Source organism: Notechis scutatus, chromosome 1 (assembly GCF_049901735.1).
Source record: "Notechis scutatus isolate UNSWTSFEM ecotype Mainland chromosome 1, rNotScu1.2, whole genome shotgun sequence".
In the NCBI taxonomy this organism is placed as follows: Eukaryota; Metazoa; Chordata; class Lepidosauria; order Squamata; family Elapidae; genus Notechis; species Notechis scutatus.
The window spans coordinates 4925424-4948156 of NC_142009.1; the positions used below are offsets into that span (position 1 = coordinate 4925424).

The 22733-nt window shown below is 44.6% G+C and overlaps 1 protein-coding gene across 1 annotated transcript in view; it reads left to right on the plus strand.

Moving 5' to 3' along the window:
• Window positions 1-1754: 1754 nt before the first annotated feature.
• The window catches only part of LOC113426808 (transient receptor potential cation channel subfamily V member 2-like), a 31260-nt gene continuing 10281 nt past the window's right edge, over window positions 1755-22733 (plus strand). Inside the window, exons 1-12 of the mRNA XM_087969750.1 lie at window positions 1755-1932; window positions 3645-3879; window positions 4663-4769; window positions 6480-6632; window positions 7201-7341; window positions 7649-7947; window positions 9383-9559; window positions 12205-12363; window positions 13505-13600; window positions 16209-16279; window positions 18221-18386; window positions 19811-19877. Of these exons, the coding sequence (XP_087825876.1) occupies window positions 3710-3879; window positions 4663-4769; window positions 6480-6632; window positions 7201-7341; window positions 7649-7947; window positions 9383-9559; window positions 12205-12363; window positions 13505-13600; window positions 16209-16279; window positions 18221-18386; window positions 19811-19877 (1606 nt within the window). The 5' untranslated portion in view covers window positions 1755-1932; window positions 3645-3709. The remainder of the gene's footprint in view (window positions 1933-3644; window positions 3880-4662; window positions 4770-6479; window positions 6633-7200; window positions 7342-7648; window positions 7948-9382; window positions 9560-12204; window positions 12364-13504; window positions 13601-16208; window positions 16280-18220; window positions 18387-19810; window positions 19878-22733) is intronic.

Consider the following 22733-nt stretch of genomic DNA (forward strand, 5'->3'; position numbering starts at 1 on the left):
CATATTCCAGGTGTGGCCTTACCAAGGCCTTATAAAGTGGCATTAACACTTCATGTGATCTTAACAGATTTAACAGATAATCAGAGTTGGAAGGGACCTTGTAGGTCATCTAGTCCCAACCCCCCCCCAAGCAGGAGACCCTACACCATTTCTGACAAATGGCAGTCCAATCTCTTCTTGAAAGTCTCAACTGAGAGGGCACAACTTCCCTCTCAAGTCCCACAACTTCCGAGGGCAACTTCTGTTCCATTGGTTGATTGTTCTCACTGTCAGAATGTTTCTCCTTATTTCCAGGTTAAATCTCTCCTTGGTCAGTTTCCATCCATTATTCCTTGTCTGGCCTTCAGGTGCTTTAGAAAATAGCTTGACCTTCCCTTCCTCTCTGTGGCAGCCCTTCAAATATTGGAAGACCGCTATCCTGTCTCCCTTGGTCCATCTCTTTACTAGACTAGCCAAGCCCAGTTCGTGCAACCCTTCGTTGTATGTTTTAGCCTCCAGTCCGCTAATCATCCTGGTTGCTCTTCTCTGTACTTTTTCTAGAGTCTTTTTTATAATGTGGTGATCAAAACTGGATGCAGTGCTCTAGGTGTGGTCTTACTAAGGCTTTATAGAGTGGTAGTAGTACCTCCCTTGATCTTGATTGTATCCCTCTTTTAATACAATTTAGGATTGCATTAGCTTTTTTGGCTGCTGCTGCACACGGCTGGCTCATATTTAGCTGGTTGTCCACTAAGACTTCAAGATCCCTCTCACAGTTATTGCTATTGAGCCTGGTTTCACCCAGTCTATATGTGTACTTTTGGTTTTTCTTGCCTAAGTGTAGGACTTTACTTTTCTCTACATTGAATTTCATTTTGTTAGATATGGCCCAGTGTTCTAGTCTGTCAAGATCCATCTGGATCTTGAGCCTATCTTCTTGGGTGTTAGCTATTCCTGCCAGCTTAGTATCATCTACAGATTTGGTAAGTTCCCTTTCTATTCCCTCATCCAAGTTGTTAATGAAGATATTGAAGAGTACTGGGCCTAAGACTGAACCCTGTGGCACCCCACTGCTTATTTCCCTCCATGTAGACTTAGACCCATTAAGGACTACTCATTGAGTATGGTTTGCCAGCCAGTTGTGAGTCCATCTGATGGTGGTGCTATCTATTCCACTTTTTTCTAGCTTACTAAGAAGTAGGTTATGGTCTACTTTGTCGAATGCCTTGCTGAAATCTAAATATATTATGTCCACAGTATTTTTGCTGGTCTATTAATTTAGTCACTGTGTTGAAGAATGAAATAAGATTCTATCCCTCTGTTTATGCAGCCTAGAATTGTGTGGCTTTTGTGGCAGCTGCTGCACACGGCTGGCTCATATTTAAAAGATTGTCCACTAGGACTCCAAGATGCCTCTCACAGTCACTACTTTTGAGCCAGGTACCACCTATATTATACCTGTTCATTTGGTCTTCAAAGAAAGAGATCGGACAGCCACTTGTCTGAAATGGTATAGGATCTCCTGCTTGAGCAGGGGTTGGACTAGATGACCTCTAGTCCAAGAAACAACCTGTTACAAGCATTGGGATGCTGTTTTTCTGCTTTAGACACAGTGATTAAATGCACAAAGGTCAGAAATTGTTCTTGGTTCCTCTCAACAAAAAGCTGACTTGAAGAAATGCCACACCTCACGGTTGTGTGTCTGATTTGTCTTCTCAAGTGTGAGAACTCTGACCACTTCCTCCTTTTTAGGGTTATAACGGTTACAACATCCTAGCTGGCAGAGATACTTGAGGCTTCTCTACTCTGGTTGGAACCCCTGCTCTTCCTACGTGCCACAGAGAGATTGTGTTGGGGTTGCGGGCCAAAGATCATGTCGAAACCGATCGCTGAAGATCCCTGCAAAGGATTCTAGAGATTTGGGACAATTAAGCATTGTGAAAACCAACCTCAGTGAGTATCTCCTACCCATCCTAAAATAAAACAATGGGGCTCGTGAATGAGATGAGTTTGGAGCATGCGCAGAAGGCCATCACGGACTTGCAGTTTCATTTTAGATCAGAGGCACTAAAGGCTTATTTTTTTACTTTGCTACTAATGGGAATATTAATATTAATAGTAAGGGACGTGGTGGCTCAGTGGCTAAGGCGCCGAGCTTGTTGATCAGAAAGGTTGGCAGTTCAGCGGTTCGAATCTCTAGCGCTGCGTAATGGAGTAAGCTCCCGTTACTTGTCCCAGCTTCTGCCAACCTCGCAGTTCAACAGTAGGTAAAAATGCAAGTAGAAAAATAGGGACCACTTTGGTGGGAAGGTATCAGCATTCCATGCGCCTTTGACATTTAGTCATGCCGGCCACATGACTACAGATACATGACTACAGATACATCTTCGGACAGCGCTGGCTCTTTGGCTTTGTAGTACTCACCCCCTAGAGCCGGAAACGATTAGCACGTATGTGTGAGGGGAACCTTTCCCTTTACTAATCGGATGTTTTTCATTTAACATATTTAACAAAGAAGTGGCTATTCAGCAGCTTCTGACCAGTTCTGGAGAACCGGTAGCGGAAATTTTGAGTAGTTTGGAGAACCGGCAAATACCACCTCTGACTGGAGCTTTTACAGTATCCTTCCCCTGCCACGCCCACCAAGCCACGCCGACAAGAACCAGTAGTAAAAAAATTTGAATCCCACCACTGATTTAACAGATTGTTGGAAGGGACCTTGTAGGTCATCTAGTCCAACCCTCCACCCAATCAGGAAACCCTACACCATTTCTGACCAATGGCAGTCCAATCTCTTCTTGAAAGCCTCCAGTGATGAAGCTCCCACAACTTCTGAAGGCAACTTCTGTTCCAGTGGTTGATGGTTCTCACTGTCGGAAAATTCCTCCTTATTTCTAGGTTGAATCTCTCCTTGTTCAGTTTCCATCCATGATTCCTTTTCTGGCCTTCGGGTGCTTTGGAGAATAGCTTGACTCCTTCCTTTCTGTGACAGCCCCTCAAATATTGGAAGGCTGCTCTCCTGTCTCCCCTGGTCCTTCCCTTCCCTAGACTAGCCATGTCTGGTTCCTGCAACCGTTCATTGTATGTTTTAGCATAATCATCGTGGTTGCTCTTCTCTGCACTCTTTCCAGAGTCTCAACATCTTTTTTATAGAGTAGTGACCAAAACTGTGGTCTTACTAACGCTTTATAGAGTGGTATTCAGAGGTGGTATTCAGCAGGTTCGCGAGAACCGGTAGTGGAAATTTTGAGTAGTTTGGAGAATTGGTAGCAGAAATTTTGAGTGGTTCAGAATACCACCTGTGACTGGTCCAGCCCCCATCTATTCTCTGCCTCCTATCAAGTCCCAGCTGATTGGCTGGGTCTTCTTTGGTTGCCCTGCACAGGAGAACGGAGCTGGAAAGCAGGTTAGTGGGGTGGGGAGCGAATGGGATTTTGCAGTAACCTTCCCCTGCCATGCCCGCCAAGCCATATCCACAGAACTGGTCATAAATTTTTTTGAATCCCACCACTGGTGGTATTAGTACTTCCATTTATCTTGATTGTATCCCTGTATGGCTTTTTGGGCTGCTGCCACACACTATTGGTTCATATTTAATCAGTTGTCCACTAAAACTCCAAGATCCCCGTAGGCCAATCTCTTCCCCACAACCCTTCCTTATCCAGTTCTTCCAGCCCTTTGGGATCAGCCCTCGGCCCACCTGCCACTCCACGGTCACCCTGTCAGGAAGATGACGAAATGCCTCTGTGTCCTGGAGATGGCTGATAGTCTTGGAGAGGATCCGAACTCAGCCCTGAAGGGGTCAGCTGGAGAGGAGCATGAACCACCAACCTTGGAGACCCCTCTCCTGAAGAAAGCCCCTCCCTGGACGAATCCGAAAAATGAGGCAGGAGCCGTCAGGTAAGTCATTATCACTGACACCGGTGAGAATTATTTTGCAGAATTTCCCCACCAGAAAGAACTTTGCGTGGATTTCTGTCAACGGCTTATAGGTTGAGTTATGGTCCTTTTCGGGTGTCTTAAAACAACGCACAAGCACCTTCCCCCTTCTATTTTCCCCACAACAACAACCCTCCTGTGGGTTGGGCTGAGAGAGAGAGAGAGAGAGAGAGGGGGGACTGGCCGAAAATCACCCAACCAGCTTTCGTGCCTAAGGCAGGACTAGAACTCACCATCACCCGGCGATTGGCCCAACCTATTCTTAAGTTTATTAACCTATTACTAACCTTCCAACTCTATTAATGTATGTTCTTTGAACCGGCTTTCATGGCTAAGGCGGGACTAGAACTCACTGTCTCCTAGAGATTGGCCCAAAGTCACCCAGCCAGCTTTCGTGATTAATGCAGGACTAGAAAATCACCGTCTTCTGGTGATTGAGCCAAAGGCACCTAGCTGGCTTTCCTGGCTGAGGCAGGACTAGAACTCACGGTCTCCTAGTGATTGGCCCAAAGGCACCCAACCAACTTTCATGACTAAGGCGGAACTAGTACTCACCATCTCTTGTTAATTGACTCAAAGGCACCCAGCCAACTTTCATGGCTAAGGCAGGACTAGAACTCACCATCTCCTGGTATTTGGCCCAAAGTCATCAGCTGGACAGTGGACTGAAGGACTGAATTCCACTTGGACCCTTTTCCTTTCCTTTCTCTACTGCAAACCGGATGATCCCGATCGCTTCGACAGGGACCATATTTTTAAAGCCGTGGCCGAGGGAGATCCTGAACAGCTCAACGGCCTGAGCGATTATCTGCAGAGAACGCGCACCTTTCTCTCCGACCCTGAATATACAGGTAGATCGCTTACTCTTTCTTGCCGACTCTCATGTCAGCATAAAACCAAGGCAAGCCTCATAGAACTGCCCCTAGAAGGGAATATTTGCAGCTCAGAGTTGAACTGGGGTGGGTGGGTTATCAATCAGAAAACAGCTGGAAAGGACCTTGGGAGATCATTTGTCCAACCCCCTGCTCAAGCGCCTATATCATTTCAGACAAGTGACTATCCAATCTCCTCTTAAAAACCTTTAGCGATGGAGCAGCCACAACTTCTGGTGGCCAGCTGTTCCACTGGTTAATTGTCCTCATTGTCAAGTTTCTCCTTCATTCAGGTTGCTTCTCTCCTTGGTTGGTTTCCATCCACTGTTTCTTGACTTGCCTTCTGGGGCTTTGGAAAATAAGTTGACCCCCTTAATGTTGGAACACTCTGCTGTTATGTACCTGTTGTGGTCCGCTGGCAGCCTGTGCAGACGGCAGGGGAATCGGACAATGGGGAGGAACATGGGCCAGTCCTGGAGTCTGGGGAGGACTCAGACGAGGGTCCTGCGTCCGATACAGAGATGGGGCCAGGGTCATCTGGGAGTTATGTGCTGACTCCGGAGCCTCCAGAATCTGACAGCAGCTAGGAGGAGGAGCAGGGGGAGCCTGTTCCCAGTGCGCGTGTGCGCAGAGCTGCCAGAAGGCAAGAACAGTTAAGACAAAAGGGGCGACTCGGGAGTAAGGCTTGGAGATGATTGGCCCCTCCCATAAGACATAAAGGAGGAGCAAAGGGACAGGAGCCCTTTGCAGGAAGCAACTTTGTTCGCTGTGTTCAGATTAAACCTTGAAGCTCTGTGTGGACTTTGTACTCCGTTTGGCTTTTTATAATTCATTTGGCACTCTAGTTGTTGGCAGCAATTCAAAGGAAAGAAAGGTGGCTGCTTATCTCGAGGGACTGTTTGGGACTCATTACAGGCTGGGAATGAAAATAATTCTCAGCGTTGAAATAAAAAGAGAGTTGTTTGGACTAAGTGTGTGATTAATTACGATCTCGGGAAAGCCTTGGTCAGAACAGTACCTCCCAAGTCCTTCTTCTCTCTAGACTAGCCAAACCCCAATTCCTGCAACCGTTCTTCATGTGTTTTAGCCTCCAGGCCTATTAATCATCTTAGCTGCTCTTCTTTGCAGTTTTTCTAAAGTCTCAACCTGTTTTGTAATGTTCATTTGGAGCACCCGAAAAACCATCCCACGGGTGCAAAATTACACAATGCCTCTGTCTGCTACTGGTTTGGGCTGCAGCTGCGCCCCCTGCCCAGATCCTGCTGGGCCTTGGGTGGGCTAAGATTTGGTAGCCCAAATGTCCTCCAAAGATGTTAGAAGCAACGGGTGCCTCCATTTCTATATGTTCTCCAAATTCCTCAACTAGATTGCCGAGCCTTTACAGAGGGAATGACACTGGACTATAGTTCCCATGCTCCTGAGCGCTTGATTGTGCTGACTGGGTGGTGGGAGAAGCAACTTACTTAACCACGTCTGGAAAGTATCCAGGTGGGAAAAGTGAACCCAGCGAAGCGTTTCTCCACTTTGGCCTCTTGAAGATGGGCGGACTTCAACTTCCAGAATTCCCCAGCCAGATTTGCTCCTAATTCCAGGATTCTGGGAGTTGAAGTCCGCCCATCTTCAGGCGGCCAAAGTCGGAGAACCCACAGCATCACCCAAGCCTCCTTTCCCTGGACTTCTTTCTTCCAGATGGGAAGACAGGCAAGACCTGTTTGATGAAGGCCTTGCTCAATTTGAAAGACGGGCAGAATCCCACCATCCCTGCGCTCTTGAAGATAGACGAGGAGACCAAGAACCCCAACCCTTTGGTCAACACCGCTTGCACTGACAGCTACTATGAAGGTAAGGCATCTTCTTGCAACATTGAGGGTGGAGGACTCTGTTTTCTAGGGTGGGGTGGCTGGAAGGAGATCTTCAGTTTGGATAGGTTGGAACTTCCTTCCTTCCTTCCTTCCTTCCTTCCTCTTTCTGAAACCCAGCAGAGTTTAGCCCAGCCAGATCATCATCTCCTCCTTTTCCTCCTCTCTCCAAGGGAATGTTTATTTATTTCTTCAATTTCCATGCCCTCCCCCAATGTTGACATAACAAACGTGGGTGCCTTTCTGAATAGACAGCCAAGAATGGGGTCATAAAAGCCAAGATGGCCACCACCATCCCAGGAGATCTTAAAGGGACGGTTCTCTTCTCGTTTTTGGAAACCCATCCCACGCTTGGAAATTAGGGGGAATGGCTGACATTAGTGGTTCAGTTAAAAAAAAAACAACGGAGCTTTTTCAGTGAAACAAGAAAACAGGTGTATCTTTGATGGTCCTGGGGTGGCTGCCATCTTGACTGTTTTGACCAAAATGTGTGGACACCTCTGATAAACCCTTCCATTTTTATCCGGTGCTGTTTTTCACCATCTCTGCAGGCCAAACAGCCCTCCACATCGCCATCGAGAAGAGGAACTACAAATTTGTGAAGCTCCTGGTGGAGAATGGGGCTGATGTCCATGCCAAGGCTTCTGGTTTTTTGTTCCAGAAGGACCGAAAAGAGGCCCACTTTTATTTCGGTATGTCAGCAGGACAAATGTTGTGGGTGCATTTCTACTTTTTAACCACCCCTGCAGGTATCCTTGTTTTCATCAGCAAAGGGGATTTGATATCCTCCCTCTCTGGGAGACACTGCAGATCAGAAGTGGCCAACCAGGGGCATTTGAAGACCAGAAGACTTAAAGACCTGTGAACTTCAACCTTGGCCACTAGAAGACCTGCTGCCTGGGGAATTCTGGGAGTTGAAGTCCACAGGTCTTCAAGAAGTTGGACACCTCTGATCTAGATGTTCAATGCAACCTTGGCCAATCGTCCTTTCTCTTCCAGGTGAACTTCCTCTCTCCTTGGCCGCTTGTACCAACCAGCCAGACGTGGTCATGTGCCTCCTGGATAACCATCACAAGAAGGCCAAGCTGACCAAACAGGATTCCATGGGCAACACCGTCCTCCATGCGCTGGTGATGGTGGCCAACAACACGGAGAAGAACACTGAGCTCGTGGTCAACATGTATGACAGGATCCTGATGAAAGGGGCCGAGATGGACCCTCCCTCCAAGTTGGAAGTGATTAAAAATGGGGAAAAGCTGACCCCTTTGACGCTGGCTGTCAAGACTGGGAAAGTCGAGGTAGTCACCCTCTTTGCCACGATACATAGTCCTCGACTTACAGCCATTCATTTAGTGATGCTTCCAAGTTACAACGGCATTAGAGAAAGTGATTTTTTCACATAATTGCTCCTCTGACTTGGCATTTTTAAGATGGGTGGACTTCAACTCCCAGAATTCCCCCGCCAGTCTTGCGTGAAGTACAGGTAGTCCTCGACATGACGCCCCAAATTTATGTGGCTAAGTGAGACATGTGTTAAGCGAATTTTGCCCCATTTCATGACCTTTCTCGCCACAATTGTTAAGTGAATCACTGCAGTGGTTGAGTTAGTAACACGGTCATTAATTGATTCTGGCTTTTGACTTTGCTTGTCGCAAAAGGGAATGACGTGACGCTGGGACACTGCAACTGTCATAAATATGAGTCAGTTGCCAAGGGTCTGAATTTTGATCTCCTGACCAGGAGGATGCTGCAATGGTCATAAGTGCGAAAAACGGTCCTAAGTCACTTTTTTCAGTGCCGTTGTAACTTTGAACGGTCACTAAATGAACAGTTGTAACTCAAGGACTACCTGTATTTACATGACTACCGTATACTGTGGTCTGTGTAATGTCAGTGTCAGGACTCCCAACAAACCCACCCCCATTCAAATCGTAAGTTTCTAGCCGCATCTTTCAAGAGTAAAAAAAAAATTGATTTATTAGGAATGCCCATGTTGACATTAGCTGGGTGCAGCCGACACTAAAATACACCACACATTTCCCCCTTGACCCTGGTCTTCCCCCCACCCCACCTCCTGGACGTATATTCTCCAATGGGACACATCCATAGCCAAGAGTCATCAATCATGCTCTACCAGTAGTAATCTTGCGCGCCAACAGCTTCGGCCGCCTAGCAATTATCTGAAGCATGTAAGGAATGCACTGCTTTCCCCCACTCCCTTTCTGCTGGCAACTAAAAATACCAAAGGAGTATTTTTTTTTTTTAGTTGACAGTCAGCTTGATTTCATTATGGGTGCGCCCAACTTCTTGGAGACAGACTAGAAAAAAGGAGAAATGGACATAGATGCAAGAGGTTTATCATTGTTATTGTTGTTGTTATTTTTATTATTATTTTATGAATCATGTTTAATCGCATTTAATTAAATTATCAATGCAAATACTGTAATGATAATTACTTTGTAATATTATTATTCATATTGATAATAATGATGTTAATATTAAATAATAATATAATTAATAGTATTATTACTGATATTAGTTACAGTTAATAGTAGCATTATTAAGGATTAATTAAAAGGTCAGGTCCAAAGCCAATCATGTTTGTGCTGAAGTTTTCTTGATTGCATAGCTTAGCTATCAGACGTGACTTCAAGAAGGTCAAATATGTCCAGATGATGGACGGACCCACCCAAGACACTCCTGTTACCAACTCAACCGTTTTGGTCTCTCCAGATCCTCAAGCACATGCTCCAGCGAGACATGAAGGAACGCAAGTTCCACCACCTTTCGCGCAAGCTCATCGAGTGGACCTATGGCCCCATCCAGAGCTCCCTCTACGATCTGACCTCCATCGACAGCTGTGAGGAGAACTCAATGCTGGAGACCCTGGCCTACAACAGTGATGTTCCAGTTAGTAGATCCAGTCAAGGATTTTTCTTCTCAGGATCTTCTCGGCCCTGCAATTCCTTCATTAAGCACCATCTCCTCCTTCTTCTCCCCACTTCTCCGCACCCCTTCCTCCTCTTCCTCCTTTTCTTTCTTTTCTTCCTCTTTTATATTCTATTTTTTATTTTTTTTTAATTTGTCAATTGCTTATATAAGTAAAAACATAGTTATGAATACATGGATACATATAAGAAAAATAAAAATATATATAAAAGAAACAATAGGACACGGACGGTAGGCACGTTTGTGCGCTTATGCACACCCTCTACAGACCTCTTAGGAAAGGGGTGAGGTCAACAGTAGACAGTCTAAGGTTAAAGTTTTTGGGGTTTGGGGAAGAAACCACAGAGTCAGGTAGAGTATTCCAGACATTGACCACTCTGTTGCTGAAGTCGTATTTCCTGCAATCAAGTTTGGTGCGGTTAACCTTGAGTTTGTATCTATTGTTTGCTCTTGTGTTGTTATGGTTGAAGCTGAAGTATTCACTGACAGGTAAGTCATTGCAATGTATGATTTTATATACTATACTTAGATCGGACCGAAGGCAGCGTAGTTCTAGGTTTTCTAGGTGTAGAACTTCGAGTCTGGTGGCATAAGGTATTCTACAACGAGTAGAGGAGTGGAGAACTCTTCTTGTGAAATATTTCTGGACTTTCTCAACTGTGTTAATATCAGATACATAATGTGGGTTCCAGACTGATGAGCTGTATTCGAGTATTGGTCTAGCAAATGTTTTGTATGCTCTAGTTAGTAGTGTGATATTACCAGAGAAAAAGCTACGTAAGATTAGGTTAACAACTCTTAACGCCTTTTTGGCTATGCAGTTACAGTGGGCTCTAGCACTTAGGTCATTTGAGGTGAGTATTCCAAGATCCTTGACAGAGTTTGGATCATCAACAAGGTCTTGACTATTCAGCCTGTATTTTATTTTCTGATTTTTTTTGCCAATATATAGGACAGAGCATTTATTTGTTGAGATTTGAAGCTGCCATTTGTTTGACCATTCTGATACATAGTCAAGATCTTTTTATAGGGTAGCAGTATTGTCTGTGGTATTGAACAGCTTTACATCATCAGCGAAGAGGACACAGTTGTTCTTAATATGACCACAGAGGTCATTTATGTAGAGTATGAAGAGAGTTGGTCCTAGAACACTGCCTTGGGGGACACCACTATTGACAGGTACAGAATTTGATAGGACGCTCCCAATTTTGACCATTTGTTGTCTGTTTGCCAGGAATGCTTCTATCCAGTTATTCAGTTGTCCAGAGATACCATAAGATTTTAGTTTTAGGAGTAGTTTGTCGTGTACCACTGAATCAAAGGCTTTACAGAAGTCTATGTAGATTGCGTCTATTGCTTTGCCCTGATCGAGTTGTGTAGTCCATATGTTTTTGCAGTGTAAGAGTTGCAGATTGCAGGATAGTTTTTTTCTGAAACCAAATTGTTTATTAGAGCGTAGGTTGATTGTCTCTAAGTGGAGGATGATGGATTGGTTAATAATTGATTCCATGACTTTATATGTGACACAGCATAAGGAGATTGTTCTGTAATTTTCAACTAGGCTGGGGTTTCCCTTTTTGAAGATGGGGATGACCGTGGCTTGTGACCATAGGTTAGGCAAGGAGCTGGTCCTGAAAGATTTTTCAAAGATTATGCTTAGAGGTGTGGCTGTGGCAGTGGATAGCTTTTTTAAGAAATAGGCACATATTCCATCCGGTCCAATAGATAGAGATGGTTTTAGATTGCGTAGTGCTTTTTCAACATTATCTTCTGTAAAATCGATATGTATTAGATCATTGTAGTTTTCTGTGGTTCGGCTAGGAAATACTGGGCATGATCCATTGCTGTTTACAAATACTGAGCCGAAGAATGTGTTAAAGAGGTTGGCTTTCATGGTGTCGTCGTTGCAGTCTTTACCATTAGGTCCTTTCAGGGGTGGGATGGACCGTGAGTCTTTTAAGTTTGTTGTTTACAAAATTGTAGAAAGCGTGGGTGGAATTGGTGCATATAAGTTTTTCTTCTTGTTTAATGTGATAATTGGTGCATTCAGTTTTTATCTGGTGGCATAAATTTTTGTATCAGCTTTTGAAGTTGGCAACGTGACCAGCTTTGTTTTTCCGCCAAAGTGATTTCTTCTCCTCCTCTTCTTCCTCCTTGTCCCCTTCTCTTCTTCTGCCTGTTCCTCCTCCTCTTTTTTCTTCTCCTCCTCTTCCTCCCCTTCTTCCTCCTCCTTTCTTTTCCTCCTCCTCCTCCTCTTCCTTCTGCTCCTACTTTTCTCCCCCTCCTCCTCCTCTTCCTCTTCCTCCTCCTTCTCCTCCTCCTCCTTTCTTTTTCTCCTCTTCCTCCTCCTCCTCCTTTTTCTCCTCCTTCTCCTTGGTTGCTGTGGGTGTGGAGTTTCCCTTTTATTCGTCCTTTTTCTTCCATGGGCCCTGTTTGCTCTGTGGTTTACCTCATGATGCTCCTGTTTGCCTGACTATCTACTTTGCTATCTGTGTAGATGTAAAATATATTTATTTATATAAAACTACAAGTTCTGGTCAGCATCTCTGACTTCATTTGGACACCGGTTGCTGCGAAACTCCCTGACATGATCTCTCCATCCACAGAACCGGTACGAAATGTTGGCCCTGGAGCCTTTGAACAAGCTACTTCAGCACAAGTGGGAATCTTTCATTAGAAAAAGATTTCTCATCAGTTTTTTCTTCCATTTGATTTTCATGACAATCTTCACAATCATTGCTTACAACTGGCCACCAAAGGATGAGGTAACTCTTCTTTTAAAAAATGGATGGTTTTGGTGTAATAGTTTCAATAAGTTGAATTATCAATTAGAATAGAATAGTATAGAAATATCAAGAATAGAATAGAAATATCAATAAGAATAGAATGGAATAGAAATATAAAAGATTGGAATGGAATAGAAATAGAAATAGAAATAGAAATAGAATGCACGTCTTCTGTCATTTCCATAACTTATCCAAATATCAAATATTACCTTTTCTTTAACCAATCATACCAAATGTTCCATATTTCATAATAGTCACTATCTTGCTTATTTTTTAACAATTTGGTTCGGCTATCCATCTCAGCACATTCATGTATTTTTTTAATTATCATATCCTCTGAAGGAATGAAAGATAATTTCCAGTTTTGTGCATAGGTTATTCTGGCCGCAGTTATGATGTGCAAAATTAAATACTGATAGTTTTTTCTCCATGTTTAAATCTATCATACTTAGCAGAAAGGTTTCGGGTTCAAGTTTTAAGACATGCATTTAATTATAAACTATATAGAGAAATTAAAACGTTAAAAGAACGAAGGAGTTATTGTAACAAGGCAGATCACGTCAATGATAAAGAAATTTTTTTTTTAACCATTGCTCAATATACGCTGTAAAATGTATATGTGTGTGTGTGTGTGTGTGTGTGTGTGTGTATATATTGATTTGTCTGTTTTAAATGTATGTCAAATAAATGTTTAATAAATTTAAAATAGAAATAGAAATAGAAATAGAAACAGAAACAGAAATAGAAATAATAGAAATAGAAATAATAGAAATAGAAATAGAAGAAATAGAAATAGAAATATAATAAAAAAATATTGGCCAAGTGCGATTGGAACCACAAGTAATTTGTCTCCAGTGCATAAGCTCTCACTGTACTTATATCTTAGATTTAGGAAATACTTCAGGTGAAAGGTCTAAGATCTAGGCCAGGGGTATCCAATCTTGGCACGTTTAAGACTTGTGGACTTTAACTTCCCCCAGCAGGCTGGCTGGGGGATTCTGGGAGCTGAAATCCACCCCTCTTAAAGCTGCCAAGGTTGAGAGACACCGAACTGAAGGCTCTGCCATTTCCCCAACCCCAAAGTATATGTCCTTAGCCTGCTCTCTTCCTCTCTTTACAGCCTCTTGTTCCAATGACAATGACCACCAAGGACTTATTAAGACTTCTTGGAGCTGTGGTCATTTTGATTGGTGGCATTTATTTCTTCGTTGCTCAGGTAAGATGGATGTCCTTTTTTGTTTACGGCTCCTCTGATCGCAAATGCATTTTTAGTACAGGTAGTCCTTGACTTACAACAGTTCACTTAGCGACTGTTCAAAGTTACAACGGCAAAGTGACTTATTTTCACAGTTATAACCATTGCAGCATCCGTGGTCACATGGTTCAAATTCAGACGCTTGGCAACTGACTCATATTTACGACGGTTGCAGAGTCCCAGTGTCACGTAATCCCCTTTGGCGAACTTCTGACAAGCAAAGTCAATGGGAAAGCCGGACTCACTTAACGACCAGGTTACTAACTTAACAACTGCAGGGGTTCACTTAACAACCGAGGCAAGAAATGTTGTAAAGTGGAGCAAAACTCACTTAAGGAAATGTTTCACTTAACAACAGAAATTTGGGGCACAATGGTGGTCATAACTTGTCTGAGAACCATCCGTTTAACAGATTAGATTAGAAGAAGTACTTCATTGTCACTGTACAAGTACAACGAAACTGTGGATGCACCCCAGCAGATGTTCGCAATACAATAAAACCAAAGCACTTAAAAATGAAGATAAGAAAGATAGAGTACCCACGTCTCCATTTGCAATTTGAGAGTACAATATCTACGAATATACGCAAAATATACATCCAACACTGACTGTAACGCTTAGCCGAGTGTAATACACAAGAGATGGATTGTACTGTAATATGTTATTATGCATCTGAATGGGGCATTGAGATTTCACATCTTTTCACATCTTAATAAGGTAGTGACTTTGTGTTTATTTGCGGTTCGGATGGCCCAGGGAAAGAAACTATTTGTTAGTCTAGTGGTGTGGGATTTTATTGACCTAAAATGCCGTCCAGATGGCAGCAGGTCAAAAAGATAATTGCCAGGGTGTGAGGGGTCTTCTATAATGGCCTTGATTCTGCTTTGGCAGCGGGACCTGGCTAAGTCTTCCAGGGAGGGCAGAGGGCAACTAATGATCTTTTGAGCTGTGTTTATCACCCTCTGTACCGTTCCCTGTCCTCAGCTGTGGAGCCTGCATACCACACACCCAGACAATACGTCAGAGTGCTCTCCACAGAGGCTTTATAGAAAGCCAGCAACAGCTTCTTATCCAGGTTGTTCTTCCTGAGAACCCGCAGGAAGTGCAGCCGCTGTTGAGCCTTCTTCACTATGGCCTTGGGGTTAGGGGACCAGGAGATATCAGCTGAAATATGGGTGCCAAGGAATCTGATCGTAGGGACAGTTTCCACTCGTTCTCCGTTGATGATGAGTGGGGCGTGGTCCTGTCCATGTTTCCTGAAGTCCATAATCAGTTCTTTGGTTTTATGGACATTCAGTGGCAGATGGTTCTGTGAACACCAGATAGACAGGTTCTCTACTTCAGCCATTCCAAGTGAAGACAGCATTGAAAAAAGTGACCTACGATAGATCCTCGCACTTACAACCCATTGCTACAATCCTGATCAAAATGCAGGTGTTTAGCTCGCAGTGTGTACTTACAATGATTGCAGCATCCCAGGGTGTGTGTGCCTGTTTGTGTGTGATGTGATCACCATTTGCGACATCCCCAGCAATGTCCCCGGGGGAAGCTTGATTCGCTTAACAACCACATGATTCGCTTAACAAGGGCAAGTGAGTTGCTTCACCATGCCAAAAATGGTCATAAAACTGGGCTCAGTGACTCAGTTAACAACTGCCTTGCTTAGCGACGGAAATTGTAGTCCCAAATGATAGCCACTGCTTCTTCTACAAAATGGCGTTGGGCGTTTTACAACTCCACTTACAGGCAAGTCCTCGACAAAATGAACAATTGGCCAGTGTGAACTAAGTCATGCACACCCCTTCCCACATCTCTGTCATAATGCAGTTGTGATGACCTGGGGCATAGCATAGAGATAACACAGGCAGCTGGCTATTCAAACTGCCCCGTTATTGCTCCAAATTTCCCCAGACACTCCCATGTTTCTGGCAAGTCCCAGAGCAAAGTGATGACACACACACACACACCTCAAGCAGCCTCTGGCTGCAAATAGTCCAACCAAACGCTGTGAACACCACTGCTGCAAAATAAGAAATCCAGCAGGGCAAGTTGAAGAGTCCAGGAAGCAAAGGAGCAAAGCAAGGTATCCAGGAAAGTTCAAACGTCGGCACTCAACACTCCAGGAATTCAGCATTTGTTCCTGATAAATGTCCCTCCCTACAGCATCTCCTTAAGTCTCCGTTCCCAGGTCTGCCTTGTGAAGAGGGGCAGGATGCTCTCCTCCCAAGTAGTCAGCTCAGTCTGCGCTGTTCTTGCCTTCTCTCCACTCTCCATGCTCTCGGATCAGGAGTGGGTGGTCCTTACTCATCACCTGAGCTCTGTCTCTTATGTTCACTGCTTAGCCTCTCTTGGCCCTCCCGCCCACCTTCCTCCCTGCCTACAAGTTGTCCCAATCCTGAAAGGCCCAGGCCTGACTACCTATTCCTGCCCATTTTCCTCCCAAGCCAATGAAGCCGCCCACTCGATCTTTGTTGGCTCCAGTTCCGGCTCGTCTTCCTCCATAGATTCAGGCTCCGAGGTGAGCATGACAACAGCCTTCTGATTTCTGTTCTTATTTATTCCCTTTCAGGGCGTTCTCTTCTGGAGAAGACGCCACTCTCTGAAAGGTCTTCTAATGGACAGCTGCTTCGACATATTGCTGTACGTGCGTATACGTTGCTGTTTTTATGGAGGGATCCAATTAACCAATCTATCCGATTAGAACTGGAAGGGACCTTGGAGGTCTTCTAGTCCAACCCCTGCTCAAGCAGGAGATCCTAGCCTAGACCATTTCAGATGGGGGGACTGTCCAGTCTTTTCTTAAAAACCTCTAGTCATGGAGCAACTGCAACTTCTGGTGGCAAGATGTTCCACTGGTTACTTCCACTACTCATTGGATATTGGCCTTTTGTTGGAAGTATCGATGAAAACGCCACTTGTTTGCTTTTGTGGCTGAGGTAGGACTAGAACTCACCACCTCCTAGTGTTTGGCCCAAAATCACCCACCGATTTCAGGTCTAAGACAGGACTGGAATTCTCCATCTCCTGGTGATTGGCCCAAAGTCACCCAGTCGACTTTCATGCCTGATGTAGGACTAGAACTCACTGGCTCCTTGTGGTTGATTCAAAGTCACCCAGTTGGCTTTCTTGGCTGAGGTAGGACTAGAACTCACCACCTCCTTTGGATTGGCCCAAAATCACCCACCGAATTTCATGTCTAAGGCAGGACTAGAACACACTGTCTCCTGGGGATTGGCCCAAGGTTACCCAGCTGGCTTTCATGTCTCTGGTAAATCAGCCAGAAAAAGCAACCAGATGAGATCATTTTATTTTATTGTACAGCTAGATTAACATCATCTCGCAGAGCTGAAAATACAAATCTCCCACTGTCTCTTTGATAGCCTGAGAAACCAAAGAGGATCCTTTCTGGGTTTCTTTCTCTGCCCCGTTATGCAGCTGTGGGCTCTGCCTTCTCTTATCGGAACATGCCCTGAACATGAACAGCATCTCTTCCTCTGTCGTGGTCTTTCCCACTGTCAACTCATAACTCATTCCTATGCCTGTTCCCGAGTTGATATTAGAAGGACGAGGGAAAGGCCTGAGGGAGCAGTGCGGCAGGTGAAGGCCAGTGGTTGTATTAAAAAAAAATTACTACTGGTTCTGTGGCCGTGGCTAAGCGGGTGTAGGTAGGGGGTATGGCCGTGTGACTGAGTGGGTGTGGGGCTTTTTCTTTTTTTTTTGCTTTTTGCAGCACCCCTCCTTCATTTTTTGGGCCTTCTGGGCCTCAGAGAACCCTCCTTAGTTTTTGCTCCCAGGGGGCTTCCCTTGGGCTCAAGAAGGCAAAAAATGAAGTATGGGGGGGCCACGCAGCACCCCACACACACACACTTCGTTTTGGGGCCTCCCTGGGGCCCCTCCATTTTTTACCTTTCCTGGGCCTCAGATGAAGCAGTAAGTAAGCGAGGGGAATCCTGGCACTGCTTAGGATCTTAGGAAAAGCTGATCGTTGGGAGGGGAAAAAAAAATACCTTAAGGAGTAACTGGGCAGGGGAGCGTCAGGCAGGCAGGGTTGGGTGAGCAAGTATTGGACGGGTGGGCAAGCGAGCGAGCGGCAACCGGGCGACCGGGTTGAGGGCATGGTCAGCCAGAAGTGACTATTGGTTCGGCGACCCATGCCAAATCCTTGCTACCGGTTCGTGTGAACCGGTACGAACCGGCTGAATACCACCCCTGCATTCCATGCTTATCTTGTGGAGATTGTAACCTAGGCTACCGGATCTTCTGCCCTTGAAAATCTTTCATTGGAGAGCGCGATTGATGACACCCATCCCGTGAACCTGTTTCGTTGGAGAATCTGATATATAACACACCCGGGGCAAGGTGGGGAAAACAGGGTCATAGATGATAATAAATTACATGTCTCAGAGTTGGCTTCATACAGGTTAGTGCCGGACATGTTGCTCCTAATAAATCTTTTGGATTCTTTTTGAAGCTTGGCTCAAGACTCATGATTGAATTAGGGCAATCGTCGGAACCCTGACAGCCACCGTACGTCCTCCCAAATGATCGCTGCTTCTCTGTTTCTCTCCCTGGCCCTTCCAGGTTTGTGCAGGCATGCGCCATCCTGGTCTCGTCCGTGATGTTCTTTGCAAACACGGAAAAATACGTGCTGCCCATGGTGTTCGCCTTGCTTTTGGGCTGGATGAACATGCTCTACTACACCCGCGGTTGCCAGCAGACGGGAATCTGCCTCGTGATGATCCAGAAGGTAGGTCACGAAACCAGATCATTTCCATTTGCAAATTCTGGTATCTTCAACTTATAACAGTTCATTTCGTGACCGTTCAAAGTTACAACGGTGCTGGAAAAAAAGGGACTTACAACCATTTTTCATACTTACGACTGTTGCAGCATCCCCCATGGTGACGCGATCAAAATTCAGACGCTTGGCAACCAACTCGTATTTATGACAGTTGGCGTATCCTTGAGTCACGTGATCCTCTTTTTCGTGACGTCTTGACAAACCAATTCAAGGGGGAAGACAGATTAATTGAACAACCACATGACTAACTTAACAAATGCAGCGATTCACTTAACAACGGTGGCAAGAGGGGTCGTAAAATGAGGCAGAACTGACTGAACAACAGTCTTGCTTAGCAACAGAAATGTTGGGCTCAATTGTGGTCATAAGTCGAGGACTACCTATATTGGAATACCTCTGATTTCACAGGGCAGCCCCGAATCTAAATTCAGCTGATCAAGTACAGGTTGTCCTCATTTAGCAGTTTTCACAAAGCCAGGAAAGTGAGGGGGAGGATATTCCACAGGGTGGGGGCAGATAAAGTTCAATCAGAATAGAGGTGGAAGGGGCATTGGAGGTCTTCTAGTCCAACCTCCTGCTCAGGCAGGAAACCCTATAACATTTCAGACAAAATTTTCTCCAATCTCTTCTTAAAAATCTCCAGTGTTGGAGAACTCACAACTTCTGGTGGCAAGTTGTTCCACTGGTTAATTGTTCTCACTTTCAGGAAATTCCTCCTTATTTCCAGGTTGCTTCTCTCCTTGGTTAGTTTCCATCCGTTGCTTCTTGTCCTGCCTTTCAGGGGCTTTGGAGAATAGCTTGACTCCCTCTTCTTTGGGGCAGCCCCTGAGATATTGGAAGACTGTTATCATGTCAACCCTGGTCCTTCTTTCCACTAGACTAGCCAGACCCAAATCCTGCAACTGTTCTTCATATGTTTTAGTCTCTGGGCCTTTAATTGTTTTAGTTGCTCTTCTCTGCACTTTTCCCAAAGTCTCAGCATCCATTTTGTAACATGGGGACCCAAACTGGATGCAGGATTCCAGGTGTGACCTTACTAAGGCTTTATAAAGCGGTGCTAATACTTCACATGATTTCGATTTTGTGCGTGTTTAGACAACCAAGGATTGGATTAGCTGTTTTGGCTGCTGCCCCGCACACGGCTGTCTCGTCTTTAAGTGATTGTCCACTAGGACTCCAAGTTCCCTCTCACTGTTACTCTTTTTTGATCCAGGTTTTGCCTAATCTGTACTTGTACCTTTCCTGCCCAGGTATGAAAGCCTTGCTTTCCTCCACATTGAAATTCATGCTTTTGGAGAGGAGGGCCCATTGTTAGGTGCCGAGTTCGAAAGTCAGCACAATCTACACATTGCTTCTCATTTTCGTTCCAGGTCATCTTGAAGGACCTTTGGCATTTCCTGATGCTTTATGTGATCCTCCTCGTGGGCTTTGCAACAGGTGAGTGTCATGGCAAGGGGAGGCACAGGTGAGCACAGCCAAGTTAAATTAAGCCAAGTGAAGAGGCCTCTGGACCCTTGGGAGGGTGAAAAACGGCCCTCACGGAAGTGCCAGAAGTCAGGAAACGGGCCTGTTTGCGGCTTCCGGTAAGCCTCCAGGGCCCGAGGGAGGCTGTTTTCACCCTCTGGAGGCCCACCGGAAGCTGGAAACAGGAAGTTGTGTGTGTGTGTGTGTGTGTGTGTTTCAAACGATGGTTTTTTAATGTTTTTATTTTGTTCACCAGCCATTTTGGCAGATGGAAAATACATGCAATTGTTCGATAAATCAACTTATCAAGCAGACCCACAGGTTCCCCCCCACCCTTTCCTTATAATTATCTAGGGCAGGGGTCTCAAACTCAATTTACCTGGGGGCCGCTGGAGGCAGAGTCTGGGTGAGGCTGGGCCGCATAAGGGATTCCACAAAAAACGTTGTTAAAAAAATATCCTCGAATGTCATCAACAGTTAACGATTTCTCCAATACATGAACTGTCCTGAACACATGAATGGAACATTGAATGAAGATCATGAACAGTTCCTCAGAACGTGGCTTCTCCACAGCTTACTCCTTGCTCCAGAGACTTGACAACGCTTCCTCTCACATATCTGAGCCACATTTGGCTTGAGAGAGGAGGCACTTGAGACCCTCAGTATGGCTTGAAGATGATCATCAGTAAGTCTGGACCTGTACTTGGACTTGTTAAAGTTCAGGGTGGAGAAGAAGCCACGACGAGGAACGGCGGGCAGGACTTCCTTCAGAGGTCCATTCCCCCTGCAGGCCGCACTAATATTATACTTTCATATCATGGTGGGGGCCACGGGATATCGTCCTGCGGGCCGCAATTGGCCCGCGGGCCGCGAGTTTGAGACCCCTGGTCTAGGGTGTCATGAGACGATAACTGTTGAGGTAATCCCCCGTTAGGAGAATGAGCGCATACAGGGAGATGTATTTGAGAGGAGTGTTTGAATAATACACACAGAGCACACAGATACACTGTACAGTAAATGCAGGTTTTTACTTCCAGAAAGGTTTAAGCAAAGTCCAAAATAAGCAATCCAAAGTCATTCACAGGTAAAATCAGTCAGTTCTTCAATCCAGGGATAATCCAATAACAAATTCCAGTGTCAAAAACAGTTCAGTATCAGACTTACATTAAATCCAGTCATATCAGTCAATTAGAAGAAATGGAGCAACGGCAAAACTCTCCAACAGAAGGAATGAGAGGGTGAATGAGTGAGTGAATAAATGAGTGAGTGGATGAATGAGTGAGTGATGAGTGGGTATGAATGAGTGGGTGAGTGGGTGATGAGAATGATGAGTGAATAAATGAGTGGGATGAACGACTGGATGAATGAGCGGATGAATGGATGAGCGAACAAAATAAATGAATAAATGAGTGAGCAAATGAATGAGAGGATGAATGAGTGAGGAAAGGGTGAGTGAGTGAAGGAGTGGATGAATGAGTGAATGAGAGAACAAAATGAATAAACGAGTGAGCAAATGAATGAGAGGGTGAATGAGTGTGAATAAATGAGTGAGTGGATGAATGAGTGAGTGAATAAATGAATGAATGAGAGGGTGAATGAGTGAGTGAATAAATGAATAAATGAACGAATGAGTGAGTGGATGAATGAGTGAGTGAATAAATGAGTGGGCGAACGACTGGATGAATGAGTGGATGAATGGATGTGAGTGAATAAATGAGTGGGCGAACGACTGGATGAATGAGTGGATGAATGGATGAGCGAACAAAAGAAATGAATAAACGAGTGAGCAAATGAATGAGAGGGTGAATGAGTGTGAATAAATGAGTGAGTGGATGAATGAGTGAGTGAATAAATGAGTGGGTGAACGACTGGATGAATGAGCGGATGAATGGATGAGCGAACAAAATAAATGAATAAATGAGTGAGCAAATGATTGAGAGGATGAATGAGTGTGAATAAATGAGTGAATAAATGAGTGGGTGAACGACTGGATGAATGGATGAGCGAACAAAATAAATGAATAAATGAGTGAGCAAATGAATGAGAGGATGAATGAGTGAGGAAAGGGTGAGTGAGTGAGGGAGTGGATAAATGAGTGAATGAGAGAACAAAATGAATAAACGAGTGAGCAAATGAATGAGAGGATGAATGAGTGAATGAATGAATGGGAGGATGAATGGGTGTGTTAAAGAGTGACTGAATGAGTGGATGAATGAGTGAACAAAATGAATGAATGAAAGAAAGGAAGGATGAATGAATGAATAACTAAATGAATTAATGAGTGAATGAATGGGAGGATGAATGGGTGTGAAAGAGACTGAGTAAGTTAATGGGTGGATGAATGAATGTGAATGAGTGAACAAAATGAATGAATGAATGCAAGAGGATGAATGAATGAATTAATGAATGAGTGAGTGAATGAACTAAATGAATTAATGAGTGAGTGAATGAAAGAGGATGAATGAGTGAGTGAATGAGTGGACAAATGAATGGGAGGATGAATGGGTGAGTGAAAGAGTGAGTGAGTGAGTGAGTGAGTGAGTGGATGAATGAGTGTGGACGAGTGTGAATGAATGAATAAAATGAATGGATGGATGAGTGAAGGCATCCATGAATCAATGAGCGAAAGACTCAGGGTGAAGGACACACAAAGAATGAGATCAGAAACCAGAGATCACCTTCCATACATCACACAGAATTAGCACCTGGTCTGCCCTTCCATACATCACACAGAATTACATACATCACACAGAATTAGCACCTGGTTTTTCTTCTCCACACCCACCAACAGCCACAAGATGTCAAAACAGCCTTTTAGATATTCTATGT